Below are 20,338 nucleotides of genomic sequence, written 5' to 3'. Positions count from 1 at the left end.
CGATTTTAAAAATTCTCTCAGTGTTAGATAGCCCATTAATAGGAGCAGAGTACCAGTAAAAAATGTTAGAATAACGGGGAAATAATGACCCATTCTGTCTTATGTGAGGGGGTGATATTGTGCGGGTCAGCTAGTATATTATTATTATATATGTATCTATAGCCTTCCTTAATAAACTAACTTTTCAATGCAAATTAATTTTTCAATTCGACCCAGAAGTTAGTATACTACTGGTAGCGTCTTTTGGAAGAACTAAAGATACTAACATCTCAAGCACTTTTAGGACAGAGATTTTTTTGTATAAAAATAGAAGTAAATAATCTTTTGAATATTGTTACAGGTATTAAGTATAAAATAGGAAAGATGATATTAAGCACAAATCAGACTAATTTCAATTAAATAATTTATTAATTTACAAATAAATATTAGAATTAGGCTTTGTACATTCTCTTCGCAACACCGTCCCAGCCCTCAACCTTGATTGTCTGTGAAAAGATAAGATCATCTATTAATTTCGTTTGTTTGTTAGGGCATTACTTGGGAACGGCTGGACCGACTTGAACTCTAGTAATAACTTTACATTTTTTTTCAACGACTGCGTCGGTAAATTACTACTCAGTGAAACCTGGCCGAATTGCCAAAGGATCCGGGACTTGTCTAAAAGATTTTTTTAACCCATGACCGTCCCACAACGTCTCCTTCCGAACTAAAGAGGTCTTGACTCTACCTCGCTGGCCAAGTGAGAGTCAGGGACTTTACATGCCCTCGCGAAATGTTTATTTGCAATATGTTTCAAAGAGGCGTTAGTTTTGAATTGCTGTACAGATATTGGGAAAAATACACTGACTACCAATTGTTTACAGATGAAGTTTGAGTAAACTTTTTAATTAAACTAGTATCAATTTCATAATCATATGTAGGTATTTATGACGTAAATTAACAATCAACAACAAAAGGGGATGCCTTTTGTTGTTGCTAAGAAAGGAGTTTGATCAATTCTATCCCCGAGGGGATAAAACAGGGAATGAAAATTAAAGGCAAGTTTTAATATAAATTAGAAAAGACTAATATTACATTGCCCGGCCGGGAATCGAACCTCATGATTACCTCATAATATATGATTTGATAAATACTCACCAGAACAACCTCATCGCCGGAGTAGTCCCTGGTGATGACGGCGTTACCCTTCTCCGACTTCATCTTCTGGGTCACGGTGTTACCATCTACAATGAAGGTGTTCTTCATCTGTTAACATAAGTGGTGCCGTAGTAAATAATCATTATCTTGGAGAGGGGGGTCTATAACAAATAGTACATGTAATAGATTTTGAAGAATACCTTTACGTATACGGGTATGAAATAAGTTTGTAGGGTTTCTAGGCAGTAGTGTTCTTGATTGATGATGATGACGTGTTAATGAGAACCAGGCATGTTATATGCCTGGTTCTCATTATAATGGTAATATATATTAGGTATGTAAGCAGACGATTTGTTTTCGCAATGCTTGTTTGTCGAGGACTTTATACTTCGCTAAGAATTGTTCTGAAAACTCTTGCGTTTGGCAAAATAATTCTCTTTGGCTATTTTTAATATAGCACCCTACAATTTTGCTATAATTCATTGCTTAGACAACCCCGTTTGTATATCGCCAATAGCTATACTTGAACACAAACGAGAATATATTTGTGATCATGTGTTTTTTTGACATCAAGCTCATTGACAGATTTAGGCTCTATAAAAAATTTAAACGATTTTACGTTTGCAATTGAGACAAGCCTTCATATGTAAGCCTCTGAGTTCAAATTTCTTCTACGTTATGCTTACAGGCATTTTCTCAGGTCCTATAGTGTCATCGAACTCCACTCCAGACTTGAAGGTGGTGACTGAAGGGCTACCGTCAGGGTTCTTGGAAGTGTAGGTGTACGAGTCACCGCTCTTTTCAAACTTCATCGGCGGGGCGAAGGCGCTGATCTGCGGGAGTTTGTCATCGGGGACTCCTGAAAATTAAATATTGTGTTTTTGAAGACTTTTACAAATTACCTAACAATTTTTATCGCAAATTTATGCAGGTAAATTTGGGAGTTCCCTTTTCTGTGAGGCGCTGATTCTTTTAAGGAAGCTAGCTATTTGCGAAATTAGTTTTTATAATAATTTTACTAAAAACTGAAGTTAGAAGTCGTCTGTGATAATCGTGTGGTAAAAGCTGGTCTGGTTTCAAGGCCCAACCTCCTTTCGTTCCCGAGGAGACTCTTGTCCAGCAGTCTATCAGCATAAACGTAGCACTGTTTATTCACCATTACCGTGGGTCAGAAATAAAGATCAATTATATTATGTGGACTTAGCAAATCAAACTTCTTCAGGCCATTTCAAATGTAATAAAAAACAAATGTTTTACATACCGACAAACTTCAAGAACCCATCAAAGTTGTCTTGCTTCACAAAGCGGTATTCCTTTCCCAAGAACGACATTTTTTGTGTCTTCGTCTGTTTGCCTGCTTGCCTTTGAACTGAAGTGCCGTCTTAGACATCTAACTGAGTCTTATATTTGTTTCACTAATCAAATTAATTGATGCGATAAAAGCAAAATGCTAATTCACTTTTCTCTAACATGATATGATTTGTGGTGATGAAACATAGTCAAGAGGAGACGAGGGTAATTCGGACTTGAACAGGGAAACTGATAAATAGTATGTATGTACTTGTAATAAAATCTCTGTGACTCCAAGAATCACAAATGAGTACACGGTTCATTAGGTTTCTTTCATTGAACTCGTGAGGTACCCAAATATCGAGCTTTTTTGTGTAGAGAAAAGATTTTATAACAAGTTCATACCTACTATAATGCGAAAAGACTTTTTCCCCGACCTAATATTAAAGTCTTGTAGTTTGTAGTCTTTTAGTTTTTTTGTAGTCTATCACAAATTTAATAGCTTTTTGATAGTCTCTGCTAATAATTAAGTGTCTTTTGTTGTACAAAAATTGTAAAACAATCAACAATAGTTACAAAAATAATATATTGTCGGAGAAACTAGTAGGTATGTTTACGTGCCTAAAATAATAAAAAAGGAAGAAAAATATATTATATTACATAATTAAAATGAATGCTGTAGCTTTCTGGGACTCTATTCCACAAACGACATTAGTTTATTTTTATTTTATAGTTTTGTATGTAGGAAAATAAACATTTCTAAAAGTATAGTTACAGACCGGCCAAATCAGCCCTACAGGGGCTGAAGCATCTTATAGACTAGCGTGAGATCCTACCTAGATGTGTTATAAATTACTTTTAATCTAACAACAGATAATAACAGATTTCGGTAGTCCATATTGCCCGTTTCTACTCTAATTTATAATGACGCGAGCGACACGGATAAAATCAATTAAACACGCAATCCGAACCTTATTTAAGATTAATATTTTTTAATCAGGTCATACAAATAATAGTATTAATGCCAGATGATAGATAAATGCCTGATGAAACTTTTTCAGTTGATCGTGCAGCTTCTTGTTTGTACGTAATAATATTTATTTTTCATATTAGTACAATATGTTACACACATTATACAGTAAACATTTTTTAAATTTTTAACGTAAAGACTTAACTGATCGTGATTTGAAAATTGCCAAGGTATAAATAAGTAATTAATTATTATTGTTGTAAATTCTCAATAAATATAAAATCTGATAGGTGTTTTTTTTTAATTTTAACGTAAAGACTTAACTGATAGTGATTTCAAAATTGCAAAGGTATAAGTAATAAGTACTGAATTATTATTGTTGTATATATTTTCAGTGAATATAACATTCAGTAGGTGTACAGTGTAGAGCGTAATGGTTTCTTTTACACGACTCTTTGAATCCGATGGGATGCGAAAGATGGGTAAGAAAAATAATTTGAACACAGGTGATTGAGAAAGCAATCTGTATGTAGACGAAAAAATTTAATATTTATGGCTAAAATACACTTTAACATGGAAAAAATTTACCTTAGTATATAAGTTAATAAGTCCTATCGTAATACATAACTTTGATAAAGATTTATTTACTTGTTATCAATGTAAATGGGGTAATATTATTTTCTCTCTATCTTAAAACGCAAAAAAGTGGGCCTGATTTTTAGCTAGCCGTTCTCATAAGGCTCTATCCCCTTTACGAGCTAAGTAATGGTGAATTTAGTAATTCTAACTACTATAATGTCAACGTAATCTAAATGATTGATTTTTGTTTTATATTTCTAAAAGTAAATAAAAATAACATAAATATAATATTCGTAATTTTCCTTTCCTATAATTTATACCTAATCTAATGGTTTGCTTAAAAAGGATTAGTAGAGTCCGTTTAACTAACAAAAAAAGCACTAGGATGCACTATGCCGCGCCTTCTCGTTTATTCATAGTCATATTATTTTAAACCAGAATATTGGGTTAGTTAAAACGCATTTATTTTTAAACTTTATAATATTAGGTAAGCATTTACCTAATATTATTACTGGTATAACAACGGACAAACGGATTGACCTGTTTGGTTAAACTACGCCTACCGTGGTCGATGAGTGGATGGCTAACTAAATCGGACCAGTAGTTCCTGAGATTAGCGCGTTCAAACAAACAAACAAACAAACTCTTCAGCTTTATAATATTAGTAAGTATAGACTAGCTGACCCGCGCAACTTCGCTTGCGTCACCTAAGAGAATGGGTCAAAATTTTCCCCGCTTTTGTAACATTTTTCGTTGCTACTCTGCTCCTAATGACCGTAGCGTGATGTTATATAGCCTATAGCCTTCCTCGATAAATGGGCTATCTAACACTGAAAGAATTTTTCAAATCGCACCAGTAGTTCCTGAGATTAGCGCCATCACGCTATCACGCATATCATCACGCTACAACCATTAGGAGCGGAGTATTAACGAAAAATGTTACAAAAACGGGGAAAATTATGACCCATTCTCTCTTACGTGACGCAAGCGAAGATGCGCGGGTCAGCTAGTGATTGATAATTTTCACGTTCATAACCCAAGTGGCAGACAGTGATAGCCGAGTGGTATAAGTTGACACCTCCCACGCAAGTGGTCGCAAGTTCGAACCCGAGGCAACACACCAATGACTTTTCGAACGAAATTATGTGTGTATTAGAAATAATTATCACATGCTCTAACGGTGAAGGAAAATATCGTGAGGAAACCTTGCATGCCTTAAATTTGTTTAAAACATTTATTGAGGGCATGCAAAGTCCCCAACCCGCACTGGGCCAGCGTGGTGGACTCAAGGCCTAGCCCCTCCCTCATTACGGGAGGAGAACCTTGCCCAGCAGTGGGACATTAATGGGTTAAATTTATTTAATATTATTATTATAACACAAGTTGTTTCCACTACATACAATAAGCTGAACGGTTGTGTATATTCGATATTTTTATCTTTTTGTGAGTGAGTTTTTGGCTTCAGTAATTGGTTGGTTAATAGATGACAGTAACAGTTTAACTGCTTCCTTATGGTGATAACACACTGATTAGATCGTGAACTAGATTCAGGGCTGATGAAATCACTATGATGTTCTTTTTGTTTACTTTTGTTGTGGGAATACCTGAAGAGTTTCTTATCGTAGGAAACTGGACAATTTACTCACTAAATTAAATAATGAAGAATTCCATTTTCTTTGAAAATAAAGGGATAATAGACACAAACCAAAGAGAATTTATAAAAAATAATTTATTATAAAAATATAAATAAATTAGTACATAAATCTAAGAAAACTTAAGCTTTGTAGTACCTCTTGGCGGCACCGTCCCATCCTTCGGCGGTGATTGTCTGTGAAGATAACAATATTATTTATATACAATTTTTTATCATACATAATCTGATTGTATAAGAATTAATTAAGTATACGATTTTTTCGTGACTCGGGGTGTGATAAAGATCTCTATGGAATTTTTCAATATACATAATATCTTGCCCCAAAGGATTAGGGATATATAAATTACAGCAACGCTTTACCATTGACAATATTTATCCAATGTAATAGGGGTGGAGCTTATTACCATTTACCGGGCAACTATTGAGAAATATTCAAATCTAAATTAGAAAAGACCAATAGCACTTTGTCTGACCTGGGTATCGAACCCGAGATCTCTGAATGGCAGTTGCATCATCGACCGTGTCAGAACGGCTCAGCAATGACTTTAATCTGTTATTATTTATACATCTGTGTAGCAGGTTACTCACCAGAACCATCTCATCGCCGGAGTACTCCCTCTTGAAGACACCCTTGCCCTTCTCGGAGACCATGGTCTGTGTAACGGTGTCGCCATCAACTACGTATGTGTTCTTGATCTGAAATACATAACAGAAAGGGTTTTTTATTTGAACATATTTTTAATTTATGAGGGATACAGGAAGGATAAAAATTGTACAAGATTTTTCTACAATATATTTTTCTAATCGCCCCGCATGGGAGGAGAACCTTGCCCAGCAGTGGGACAGTAACGGGTTAAAAAATTGTTCAGCTTTATATAAAAGTATCGTTATTTTGAAAAGTAAAAATATCGTAGACAGATGAATTTAGGCTTAAAACGAAGGTAGTAAGTATCTACGCTTTCGTTGATTAGTTAAAAATGATCGTTTAAAAATACAAGTAAACTTTTGACCGAAAGTTTATAGAGTAATATGTTTTTTTTTTAACTTACGGCCATCTTCTGGGGTCCAATGACGTCATCGAACTGGACACCAGACTTGAAGGAGACAGCCTTGGGACCGTCAGGGTGCTTGGTGTGGTACGTGTAAGTGTCTCCGTCCTTCACGAACTTTGAAGCGGGGGTGAAGGAGAGGATTGCTGCGAACTTGTCTTCAGGGACGCCTGGAAAAAGAAAAATAAGAATTTAGTAAATGGCAACATTTTTGGTTCATGTTTTCTAATTATTGTTTAACTAGTTGACCGCTTGAAAAAGGGAAGGTGGGTTGTACTCGTAACCAGCGGTGATGTATGACAAGATGTATGGATGTGAATGAGGCAAGGGAAGTATATGAGGATCGTAGCGTCCGTTGGTCTCTGCTTACTCCTATGGGAAAGGCGTGATATCATGTATGTATGACCGCTCGCATACTAAGCTTATAACTATTTAAGCAACATGTGGTGGATTTTGAAAAAAAATACAGGTTTGTTTTCAGGTAAAATTACATTAACATTGGTTCCTCGTAATCGTTATGAACTACGAAAATAAAATCTGTTTTGAAACGTCAAGCGAGTAAAGTTAAAATTTATAGATGATCGCGTCAGATTATTTACTATAACATAGTTTTTATTTTTATTTCAGATGAGTAGTTAAGTGCTGCGATTCTTCAAAAATGATTATAACAACTACTATGAGCAGTGATACCGGGTTTAACTGGCATTTACGGGAAAATATGAACATATGTCTTGCAGCGGGTAGAGGAAAGCTATGAATGACGATGATGGATAACTGTACCGCGATTCTCTACCACTATCGACTACCGACAACCGGCTAGCTATCGACATTTGACATTTAGAACGTACTGCCAAAATGTTTCCTACGACACCCGTCAGAGGCGCTGATCAGATTTTCATACAAAATTTCTCGATGACAGTTCGGTTGTCGGTAGTCGATAGTAGTAGAGAATCGGGCTATTGAACAAATAACAAAACACCTACGTATAAACCTCAGGAAGTCCTCAAAGTTCTCCTGCTTCACGAAGTGGTATTCCTTGCCCAAGAAAGACATGTTGACTGTTTTGATATCGCCTTTGAATGCAACTGCCGAACAAATTAACTAACACACTCTTATATTCGTGCCGCTAATCTGCACGATATGATAATACTCAATGAGATTTCGAATTTTGATGACGTGATAAGGGCTGTAAAAGTTCTAATGTTTAGTAACCTTGAGTAAGCAAAATGCATTATCAGTTACTCATCGATGCAACAAGGGCTTATTTAGGTGTCATTTGACTGTGTGTTGTGTCATTATTGAATTGAGAGTCTTGTGCATCGTTGCAAGAAGGACTTAAGTCGACGTGATCACATGATGGTATGTTATGTCTTTCTTGATTTGAGAGTGAGGTCGTTTTTTACCAATTTCATCAGGTTTTTATGCGTCAGTACTGTGCTGATGTAAGTCTTAGTACCCTATTGTAACTAAACAGTGTTTTATTTTGGGCAATTGCCTTTTTATAATATTTTTAAGAGCTTGACCCAGGTAAATATTTTGTATATGCGTCTCTTCACAAATTCTTTATTTCTAGGTTTAGTTTTATCGTATTTCTGGAACAACTCGTCGGTAAAAACCGAGGGTGAAAGATTGTGTGTTCTGAATACCCCCACGTGTCTTATAGTTGTTTTATAATTAAGGGGGACATGTACTAGGTGTAAGTAACTGCTGATAAGTAACGCAACTACACCCCTTGAGTTTTATAGAAATTTATTTTTATTTTACTCGGACATCGAAGCAGAGTCCTCATGCTTCAATTAAACGACAATTTCTGTTGTGTTGTCAACGAAAACTATTTCTTTCTCTATTTTTATTTTTTATCTTGCCCCCCACGAACCAAAATTAATCCATAGTGCGGAAGTTTTTCAAAATAGATTAATGATGATTGATGATGTTAGGTGCAACCTATTAACTTACTTATCAATGTTGCCATATCGCATGTTAGCGCCTGAACGTTTGATTGTTGTATTGAAATGGCGCGGTTTCACTTGTATATATTGCAGTAACTATGTTTGTGATGCACAGGTTAACCATAGAAGTTTTCTATTCTATCTACCTATCGTATGGTTAGTGTTCAACCTAGTGTCAAAGTTGTTCAAGTCGCCCGAAAGGCCTTTGACATGGTTTAACGACTGTTCTCTTAATTGAAAACATAAAAATATTTTTTACAATATTGTAACTTTAAAATGTTATTCATTTTATTTTTTTCAGATTGCATAAGAGTTAACTGTTGTGTCTAAGGATTAAGTGAGAATAAAACTCCACCAAATGCAAGTCGTATATGACTGAAAAACATTCCACGCTTTGTATGATGCCTTTAATATCCTTTACGAGAAATAATTAAGTTTAACTATCCTTGTAATACCGTCCAGCTCCGTGATACAAAGGGGACGAGACACAGCAAAATTTCAGCTACAGAGGTTCTGAAATCAAATATGTAAAGAAGTAGAAGTAATACCAATCAGCGATTTTCCGTTACAACCTAAGTCCTTCAGTAATTAATATTATTTTCAGTAATACAGTCCCATAGTCGAATATCGTCAATCATCTAGCAGTGATTTTCCATTGCAACCAAAGTCCTTCGGTCAATATATTATCTTTTATGGTACAGAAATGATATGGTGACGCCGGTACAGCGCATGATTATCAGTAGTTCTTATTACTCACTATATTGGGTGGGTCATACGATAAATTGGCACCTATAGAGGTACTACATAAATAATTATCATCGTTGAAATCGGCTACCTTATCATTGATAATTTCGATACTCATCATGATGGCCTTTTTACAGTTATTACTAATAGCCGAGTGAAACTAGTGGCTGTAAGAAATTACATCATAGAGATAAGATGTAATGAAATCACCATCGTATAAAACACAGTCGAATCGAGAACCTCCTCTGTTCTCCTCCTCCTCCGCTGTTTTGAAGTCGGTTAAAAAGTCGTCTTATTTCAATCGTCCGATAATTATGGTCCTATTGCCGGCCTCCCCCAAGGCTTTCCACTGTAACCGGCTCTGGCGGTCTGTACCCATTCTGGATAGTAGAATTCAAGCTAGTCATCTTTTTTTTTTAAGACAACTCTCGTACTAAGAATTGCTCTCGTGTCGCGGGGACTTTACAAACATACAAACAATGGGCACAAAGTACTCCCGACGCAATGGTAGCGGCGTGGCGACCTAAACCACTGCGCCACGGAGGCAGTCAAATCTTTTATGGGGTCTATCTCACCGCTGCCTTATAATATTATTAATACTAAACATAAGCTCTTTGGTAGACGCTGATCGTTTTGGCAATAAAAGCAGGTTAAAAAAATATTCATAATTTTATTTCTCACTCAAGAAATTTTCTTCCGAATATTTGATTGTTAAACTGTAAATTAGTCTACTATAATTTCCACTAATGTACCTGTGTCAAATATGACCAGCTGAAAGATATGGCCATATACTAAATTATATTATTTGACACAGGTACTTACATTACTTCTGTTATTAAGAAGTTGAAGGAAAACCTCATAATAAAACAATCATGAATTTGCACTTCGATCAGCTCTATAAAGATATAAAAATTGTCACCTTGCACTAAGTAAGTCAAAATAATGTCTTTAAAAATATGTAATTCTACTCATTACTTGTCATGTATATAACGATTTTCATATTTTTACCACCCCACCGACATAAAAGCTATATTAATAACAAGCTGACCCGCTCAACATTGCTTGCGTCACCTAAGAGAGAATGGGTCATAATTTTCCCTATTTTTGCAACATTTTTTACTGCTACTCTCCTCCTATTGGTCATAGCGTGATGATATATATTATAGCCTTCCTCGATAAATGGGCTATCTAACACTGAAAGAATTCGGACCAGTAGTTCCTGAGATTAGCGCGTTCAAACAAACAAACTCTTCAGCTTTATAATATTAGTATAGATATATCTTTGACAGTCTTAATAGTTAATCTTTTAATACTGTCGTCAAAACTATGTAATGATGACATACAATATTTACTAAATGCATGACCAATCATATTAAGATTGTTCTAGAATGAAGTTGCAATTAAATATGAGTGTGTAATTAATGTTTCCTCCTTTGATAAGAGGTAAAACTTCAACACGCATTTTACCTTAAAATGCCTAACGTTTCGGCGCAGGATGCACTCGCCGTGGTCAGTCAGCCTGCGACCACGGCGAGTAGCGTTAGGCATTTTAAGGTATAATGCGTGTTCGCGTTATTTCCTGTATTCTATTATACATTAAACATGTAACGCGAGAGTTTAAAAGTTATCAAGTAAAATTTTATTCTAGTATGAGTTTTGGATGTGATTTGACATTTAGTTAATACTAGCGGCTGGCCCTATGTTAGCGCGGTTGACATTGCCTTAACCTTCGCAAATTCAACTCCACCTTTCTCGAGAATCAGTCCATCTATTAGGGAAAACCACATGAAAATCCGTTTGGTAGATTTTGAGTTTAATGCCAACAGATTGACAGACGAATCTAGTGTACTTTTTTATAATATGTAGTATTTTAACTGTATTGATAATGTCCTCCTAGCCGATATACGGCCACGGCGGTCAGTTTTATTGAAACTGGCCATCTGTGCAGGACTTTGTTTATAGTGTCCAAGTGTGTGCACAATACACAGGTACACTCTCTATTCCATCACTCTCATAGTTTGGTGGGACGGATAACCGACACGACCAATGAGAGTTCAGGCGCAGGACCGACGGCTTTACGTGCTCTCCGAGGCACGGAGGTCTTCGACCTCAACTTCCCAACTCCGGGCAATTTCTAAGAAATTCTTGACAGAAAATCTCAGAAAAGACTTTTTGGCCCGACCCAGGATTCGAACCCGAGACCTCTCGCACGGCAGTCGCATACACTACCGACCGCGCCACAGAGGCAGTATTGATAATATAGTTCTATCATCATGTCATTTGCAGTAAGAGCGAGAAGGCGTAAGACGAGGGTTGCATTATTTTGGCCATCGTAAGTTTACACAGTATATAAATAAATAAATGAATAATAATAAATAAATTTAACACATTAATGTCCCACTGCTGGGCAAGGGTCTCCTCCCGTAATGAGGGAGGGGTTAGGCCTTGAGTCCACCACGCTGGCCAAGTGCTGGTTGGGGACTTTGCATGCCCTCAATAAATGTGTTAAACAAATTTTAGGCATGCAAGGTTTCCTCACGATGTTTTCCTTCACCGTTGGATCATGTGATAATTATTTCTAATACACTCATAACTTCTAAAAGTCATTGGTGTGTTGCATCGGGTTCGAACCTGCGACCACTTGCGTGGGAGGTGTCAACTTATACCACTCGGCTATCACTGCTCTCGCAGTATAAAAGACTTGTCATATACTTAAAGTAAGGCCAACCAGACGAGATAAAGAATGTAAACAAAGTTTGTTAAACCGCTTGTTTACGGTTTTTATCTCGTTTAGTTAGCCTTAATTTACATTGCTTTTTTAATACGGAAAGGACAGGGCGTTCTCTGTAATGTTTTTAACTAACTGTATACAACGTGACACGCAAAGAGTAACTCTGATTTGCAGCTTACAATTTCTGGTTCGCTATTTTTTGTCAGAAGACAATTTTTAAACCCTAATGCCAATAATAAAATGATCATTACTGTGGGATGCAAGGTCTATTTTTGTGTACTCCTAGGTCGTGCACTTACCGGGATTTGAGCCCAGAAAGTAATAGGTATAATTGTCAATTTAACTATGTCCTGTATCCATTGTTCATTAGCGTTAATGTTCGCTGGAAATTTCAAGGTAAGTCAATTTAGTGCCCAACCCGCACTTGGTCAGCGTGGTGGACTCAAGGCCTAAGTCCTACCTCGTTTGTGAGGAGACCCTTGCCCAGCAGTGGGACAGTAATGGGTTGAAAAAAAGTCAATTTAGTTCGACAACCATGTACCAAAAATATGAATAAAACAATTAAAAATACATGTGCATTTTGAATAATTTTATTAAACTAACTACAATCTCAGGATAATTAATTAGGCCTTGTAGTATCTGTATGCAGTGCCCTTGTATTGGTTGCCGGTGATCGTCTGTAAACAAAACAATATGTATTAGTCACTATTAACACGTAAATAGAAAAAAAAACTGTTAAGTACCATTGAAAAATCATTCAGCAGAGCCAAAATAGATTAAAAAAGCTCGTCCCTTAAAATGAGATAAGTTTCGCTAGTGACGTGATTCTATTATTTCTATAAATGCGAAAGATTCTTGGATGGAGTTCTGTTACCACAACTTTTTATTGATGAAGCATCAATGTAGAGAACGATTCTTTGTAAAGTACAGAACTCAGATTAATAGTCTAATACTATAGGAATAGAGAAAGGCTATTTATGATTGAAGAATTTGAAACGTATGATTCCAAAACAGTGCATTTTCTGAATGTCGATGCAACGAAATAAGTTTGTGTTATGAAACAGGTGGCACGGGCACGTTAAATTATGAATCCTGGCTGTTATTTTATTTAAAGATCTTTGACAGTCGTTAACTGTAGTCAAAAATTTGACAATCTGACAACCAGTCTTACCGAAGGGTATCGTGTATAACCCAGGTAACTGGATTGCAGAGGACAGATAGGCAGTCGCTCCGTGTATAATTCAGCTGCATCCCGTGGCTGGAAGTCGACTCCAACATGGTTTGGAAGAAAGGCTAGGCTATTTTATTGCTAAAATAGAGGTTTCATCATGTCAGCCATGATATGAGCTAATTTATATTTAGGGCGAAACAAAATATTTTGTCAAAAGAAAAAAAAGTGAAAGTTTGAAACTCAAGTAGAGAAGACTGGATGAAACAAAACGGAAATTCCGACCTAAGGACAAAGAAAGCATATTATTATGTCCTGCGATGCATAAAAAAAGCTGTGAATGATAATGATGTTATTTAAAGTGTTTATCAGAATTTGAGTAATGAAAATATTACGTACCTCAACGAGTTCACTGTCGGAGTAGACTCTGACGGTGTTGAAGGTGGAGCCATCCTCGAAGGTCTGGGTCTGAGTCAGCTTGTTACCGTCCAGGGTGAAGGTGGTCTTGCTCTGGAAATTATGAGAAGAACATTAGTGTTTTTACTCTCTCATCTCTCTCTCTCTTTTTAATTTGTCCATGGAGATTGTTGAATACAAGAACTAATTGAACTGGTAACTATTTTTAAACAAAGTTGCGGGTACAACAAATAGACATTTTCTTATTTTCAATACAACAAAATAGGTATTTAGAGTAGTAAGTAAAATGAGAGTTATAATATGACTTCGTTTCTTCTACCGACTGGTTTTGCCGGTTCGGAAAAATGGTTTTGATTAGGAAAAACTGCGATGGAAAATGCGCCGCGTATTATCGTTCGCGTAACGTAGAACACAGAAATAGGTAACACGATAAACCTTACACATACATTTGACCGATGATGCGTTGATGCGAAGAACATACAAATTAAGCTTCTTTCGTCGCATTTACCATAAGATGAGGAACTTACGTTCCATAGAAACTCTACTTACAGTGCCGTCATCAAGTTTCTCATCGAAAGTTACACCAGGGGTGAAGGTGAGCTCCTTCTTATTGGTAGGAGTGATGGTGACGAGCGTGTACTGGGCGCCATTTTGAACCAGCTTCTGGTTGGGGTGGTAGTTGATGTAGCCAGTGGCTTGCTCGGGAGTGAAACCTGGAAGACCAATGTGTTAAGACCAATGAGAATATATTTACACTATAACATTTTTACTCTCACACACATCCCAGACTAGGTCGATTTTGTTCTAAATTAAAATAGATTAATAAATTTTAACCGTGGTTAGACTACTCTTAAATAATTATTGGTAGGCTGAGCAGATAAAAATATGAGTTATTTGTACATTTGTTGTTTAATACATTTGCTTTTACTTTATCTATCGGATAGGTTACCCGATCTTTATTTAAAACCTGTAAATAAAACGAGCCCCTAATCCGGTTTTGACAATTTCATGAAAAAAAGAAGATACGTATGTAGATGGGGATATGCTCAAAAGCTAGTAGTCACTCATATTTAAAGGTCTTTTTGCAGAGCATTTTGATTGACAAAAACCTCGATTCAAATCGAGTAACGTAGTAGATATCGACTACAAAATCGTACTTCAGTAGTTTACATAAAAAAACTGCTAGTTCTCACCCAAGGAGTTAACAAAGTCCTCGAAATTCTCCTGCTTGACAAAAGCGTATTCCTTTCCCAAGAAGGCCATGTTGATCGGTTGAGCTGTGTGAAGCAAAGTGAAGCTAACTAAAGTGTGAGATGTGATGGTACGGCTATGTCATTATATATTAGAGTTCAGACCTAATCCTGTTAAGATAATAAGCACTTTTAGACGTTAATGAGACATTTTATTGCACTCGAGATTTTGCTTTATTGGTATAATATTATTATAATGTTTGTTAAAGTAAACTAGTGTAAATATTTGCTGGGAAAATTGAATTTTGTGTTTGCACTTTGAATGGGACTGCCCAGCGGGCTTATCACGTATCTCAGTTGACAGCTAGTGTACGTCAAATTGATTGTCATTATTCAGTACATTGCTGCTTTGACGTAACGTGCTAATCATAGTGTTCTAAGGGAGAAAACAATCTACAGAGTAGTGACTTTCAAATATTTGACAACTGAGATACGTGATAGCCCCCCAGGTGAGAAATAATAATATTGTAAATGCAAAATTTTGAACGCGTTGAAGTTATTGTTAGGCTTGATTCACCCATATTTGAGTTGACATTAATCGAAACACGAATATAATCTAAAAAAATGTTCGGGAAAAATGTCGCTGGAATAAAAACCGAGTTGTGACAAGAAAACTGAAGATAATTATCTAGTATTCTAGTATTGAATAGGTGAACATGTAGCAAATCCTAATAAAATAATTATAGAACTAATAACATTGCTGAAATCTTTACAAAAAAATAACATAACATAATTTAACTTAAAATTATGTGTAATAATTTAAGAGGATTTTATGGAGGTATGTAAGAAAATTAATTTAATAATTGACAAATATTACTATGATAAGACTTAATTCTGTTTTAAGGATATAATTAGTAAGAATAATATAAATAAAACTCGAGTATGTTATAACAAGTCTTGGATCAACAGTTGTGAAGGAAACATACACGAGTCCTTACATGAAAAAGGTACTATTCCTTTTTATTGGCGATTAAAAAGAGTGGCCAGGAGTTTCTTGCCAGCTCTTCTCATTGGCCCTACCTTCCGAACTGGCGGTAAATTCACTCTCTGTATTATTGACTATCATAAGTGTCAGCACTTGACCTAAATGAATAAATGATTTGATTTTGATTTTATTTCCCACTAGCTGACGCGCGCATCTTTGCTTGCGTCACATAAGAGAGAATGGGTGAAATTATTCCCCGTTTTTGTTACATTTTTTACTGATACTCTGCTCCTAGTAGTCGTAGCGTGATTATATATAGCTTTTAGCCTTTCTAGATAAATGAGCTATCTATATATTGCAACCAACGCCATACAAACATAAGTTTAATTAATAATAATATATCCTCCTAGCCGATATACGGCTACGGCGGTCAGTTTCATTGAAACTGGCCATCTGTGCAGGACTTTGTTTATAGTGTCCAAGTGTGTGCACAATACACAGGTACACTCTCTATTCCATCACTCTCATAGTCTGGTGGGACGGATAACCGACACGACCAGTAAGAGGTCAGGCGCAGGACCGACGGCTTTACGTGCTCTCCGAGGCAGGGAGGTCTGCGACCTCAACTTCCTAACTCCGGCAATCTCTAAGAAATTCTTAACAGAAAATCTCAGAAAAGACTTTTTGTTCGACCCAGGATTCGAACCCGAGACCTCTCGCACGGAAGCCGCATAATCTACCGACCGCGCCACAGAGGCAGTTAAGCGATGGCCAGGTCGATCTATTTGTTGGAAATGTAAAATATTTTTAATTTTGGCATCACAATAACTTATGTAATAACTTAAGACAGAAGGTCCTTTCAGTAGAGACTTAATACATTAATCGAGTTGGTATTAGATAGATCTCACAACTTTTTACGGCAGAGAGACTGAGCTGCGAGACTTGGAGTTTACAGGATGTTTTGATGGCTTTATTTTTTCTAATCATAACTAATTCTTAGAAAGGATTCAAACTGTTTAAGTTTATTCTGGCTTATCGACATACTCATAGGAATGTCATTAATCAGAGACAATTCAAGTAAACTGAGTTCATCATGGCTTAGCCTTTCTTCCAAACTATGTTGGAGTCGGCTTCCAGTCTCACCGGATGCAGCTGAATACCAGTGTTTTACTGATACGAATAACAGTACAAGTCACGAAACACGTTAAACACTACAGTAGAATCAGTTCTAAAGTGGCTTCAAGAAAGTAAACAGCGAACTTGTCTTACAATTTAGTTCGACAGCTTTGAGAAAAATATGAATAAAACAATTAAAAATGCATGTGCAATTTAAATAATTTTATTAGAAAAACTACAATCTAAGGATAAATAAATTAAGCCTTATAGTATCTGTACGCGGTGCCGTTGTATTTGTTGCTGGTGATCGTCTGTAAACAAAACAATATGTATTAGTCACTATTAACTTAAAAAGACTGTAACCATTGAAGACGAGCAGTGATAGCCGAGTGGTATAAGTTGATGCCTCCCACGCAAGTGGTCGCAGGTTCGAAACCGAGGCAACACACCAATAGCTTTTCGAAGTTATGTGTGTATTAGAAATAATTATCACATGCTCCAATGGTGAAGGAAAACATCGCGAGCAAACCTTGCATGCCTAAAATTTGTTTAATACATTTACTTAGGGCATGCAAAGTCCCCAACACGCACTTGGCAAGCGTGGTGGACTCAAGGCCTAACCCCTCCCTCATTACTGGAGGAGACCTTTGCCCAGCAGTGGGACAGTAATGGGTTAAATTTTTACCATTGAAAAATCAATTCGTAGTAGCAGTGCCCAAATGGAAAATGTCGGTTCTGGCTGTTGTCTACTAAGATACCAGTCAAAGGCCTCTCGGGCGGCTTGAACAACTTTTTCACTAGGTTGACCACTAACCATACGACAAACTAAAACTAAAAGCAATATGACGTACCACAACGAGTTCACTGTCGGAGTAGACTCTGACGAAGTTGAAGGTGGAGCCATCCTCGAAGGTCTGGGTCTGAGTCAGCTTGTTACCGTCCAGGGTGAAGGTGGTCTTGCTCTGGAAATTATGAGAAGAACATTAGTGTGTTTTCACTCTCTCATCTCTCTCTTTTTAATTTGTCCATGGAGATTGTTGAAGACAAGAACTAATCGAACATTAGCAAACAAAGCTGCGGGTACAACAAATAGGCATTTTCTAATTTTGAATACAACAAAATACGTATTTAGGATAGTAAGTAGAATGAGAGTTGTAATACGACTTCGTTTTGCCGGTTTGGAAAAATGGTTTTGAGTCGGAAAAACTCCGATGGAAAATGCGCCGCGTAACGTCAGAACAGGGAAATAGGTAACACGATAAACCTTACACATACAGTTGACCGATGATGCATTGATGCGAAGAACATAGGTACTAATTGAGCTACTTTCGTCGCATTTACCTGATGGTAAAAGCGACGAAAGTATGGAACGTAAGTTCCTCATCTGCTGATGAGAAATTTACGTTCCATGGAAACTCTACTTACAGTCCTGTCAGCAACTTTCTCATCGAAAGCTACACCAGGAGTGAAGGTGAGCTCCTTCTTGTTGGTAGGAGTGATGGTGACGAGCGTGTACTGGGCGCCATCTTGAACCAGCTTCTGGTTGGGGTGGTAGTTGATGAAGCCGGCGGCTTGCTCGGGAGTGAGACCTGAAAGACCAATGTTTTAAAGAGTATAGACAATGTGTAGTTACTAGTAGTTAGGTAGCTAGATCAAAATATAGGTATAAGGAAAAATAACGTGGACATCAGATTGTTAACTATTCTACTATTTTTCAGTCATACTACAAACGATGAGTTACAGATCATCTTGCACAGGAATGACCTGTTTTTGTTTGTGCTATCCACCACCATTTGACACCCAGATTATTGCCGCAAACGTTACTATATTTTAAGCAAAATTTCAGATACTGATTACCGTACTTTGAACAGGTGCAAAGAACGGAAGATTTCAATGTCTGATAGATAGAGAATTGTGTAATATTTATCACTTTTTACATGAATCATATACATAATCTGACAATGTAGATGGCCTCAGTAGTTCATTGTGTCAAGATTAGCTTACTATACAAGTGTGTCATCAATAATGATATCAATAGAATTTGTGTCAGTGAGCAAGTTCAGGGTTTTACACAATTTTATCTTGGGTGTGAACGTTTTGACAGGTTTGTCTAAAATAAATATAGAAGTTGATAGAAAATGTGATAAGTTTACGATGGGAATTTGTGTTTTTCTCACAATGAGATGAGTCAGATGTAAGAGTAGGTAGGTACTGTTGAAAGAAAATCTGAAATATGTTACTATTAAAGTTATATACGTGAATTAAAACGATCTATTTGGAACATTAATTTTTTACACCCACACACACATTCCGGACTTAGTCGATCTTGTTCCAATTTAAAATAGATTAATAAACTTAAGCCGTGGTTAGACTACTCTTGAATAATTATATTGGATGGCTAATTAGGTAAAAAAATAGGAGTTATTTGTACATTTGTTGTTTAAATAATTTGCTTTTACTTTATCTATCGGATAAGTTACCCGATCTTTATTTAAAGCCTGTAAATGAAACAAGCCTCTTATCCGGTTTCGGTAAGACTGACATTTTCATGAAAAAAAAAAATATAAAATTGCACCAATGTGGATACGTTTTTAAGTAGACAGCGTAAAAAAGTGTACCTGTGTTATATTTTTCGCTATTGGACGTTGGACTTTGAACCTAATTACAACTTATTAGTACTTATCTTTGCAACTACAGCTTATCAAAAATCACAAAAAGATAATTCAATTTAAAATGGACGCCACTGTCATTCAATTGATGGTTCGAGAAATTTCTATCACTGATATCTTATAAATTTCATATGTAGTTTATTATCATTATTAAGGACTTTCTTAGAGTCGTAAGCGCTTGAATTAAATAGATTTTTATATAAAAAGATATATGCAAATCCCCCATCTGCATATATGCTCAAAAGCTAGTAGTCACTCATATTTAAAGGTATTTTAAAGGGCATTTTAAATGTCAAAATCCGCGATTCTAATCGAGTAACGTAGTATCGACTACAAAATCGTACTTAAGTAGTTTACATCAAAAACAGCTAGTACTCACCCAAGGAGTTAACAAAGTCCTCGAAATTCTCCTGCCTGTCAAAAGCGTATTCCTTTCCCAAGAAGGCCATGTTGATCGGTTGAGCTCAAAGTGAAGCAAACTGAAGGTGTGATGGGACGGTTATGTTATATAGTTCAGACCTAATCCTGATAGATAAATAAGCACTTTTAGTCGTAAATGATAAATTTTATTGCACTTGAGATATTGTATGTTTATTGGGAAAATTGAATGAAAATTAAATGCGAAAGTTTGTAAAATTGTATGTATGTATGTTACACTTTCACGCAAATACTACTTAACCGATTACGATA

General features: G+C 36.3%; 3 protein-coding genes across 3 annotated transcripts; all 3 read right to left on the bottom strand.

Moving 5' to 3' along the window:
• Positions 1-385: 385 nt before the first annotated feature.
• LOC142981745 (fatty acid-binding protein 2-like) lies at positions 386-2,516 on the bottom strand. The gene is made up of 4 exons (XM_076127842.1): positions 2,399-2,516; positions 1,824-1,996; positions 1,138-1,245; positions 386-485 (listed from the first exon to the last, which is right to left on the bottom strand). Exons 1-4 carry the CDS (start codon positions 2,466-2,468, stop codon positions 432-434), a joined length of 405 nt encoding a protein of 134 aa, XP_075983957.1. The 5' UTR covers positions 2,469-2,516; the 3' UTR covers positions 386-431.
• Positions 2,517-5,688: 3,172 nt separating this feature from the next.
• On the bottom strand, positions 5,689-14,999 carry LOC142981893 (uncharacterized). Its single transcript, XM_076128033.1, has 9 exons — positions 14,882-14,999; positions 14,238-14,401; positions 13,671-13,781; positions 12,733-12,780; positions 10,125-10,143; positions 7,663-7,764; positions 6,680-6,849; positions 6,219-6,326; positions 5,689-5,804 (listed from the first exon to the last, which is right to left on the bottom strand). Exons 1-9 carry the CDS (start codon positions 14,949-14,951, stop codon positions 5,751-5,753), a joined length of 846 nt encoding a protein of 281 aa, XP_075984148.1. The 5' UTR covers positions 14,952-14,999; the 3' UTR covers positions 5,689-5,750.
• A 2,187-nt stretch (positions 15,000-17,186) lies between these two features.
• On the bottom strand, positions 17,187-20,181 carry LOC142981815 (fatty acid-binding protein 1-like). Its single transcript, XM_076127932.1, has 4 exons — positions 20,028-20,181; positions 18,405-18,568; positions 17,831-17,941; positions 17,187-17,290 (listed from the first exon to the last, which is right to left on the bottom strand). The coding sequence occupies exons 1-4, from the start codon at positions 20,095-20,097 to the stop codon at positions 17,237-17,239; spliced, it is 399 nt and encodes a 132-aa protein (XP_075984047.1). The 5' UTR covers positions 20,098-20,181; the 3' UTR covers positions 17,187-17,236.
• Between the last annotated feature and the right edge of the window lie 157 nt (positions 20,182-20,338).

The sequence above is a fragment of the Anticarsia gemmatalis genome, chromosome 20, assembly GCF_050436995.1.
Source record: "Anticarsia gemmatalis isolate Benzon Research Colony breed Stoneville strain chromosome 20, ilAntGemm2 primary, whole genome shotgun sequence".
NCBI lineage: Eukaryota > Metazoa > Arthropoda > Insecta > Lepidoptera > Erebidae > Anticarsia > Anticarsia gemmatalis.
Note: the sequence above shows the minus strand (reverse complement) of the source record. Positions and strands in the feature narration are given on the sequence as shown.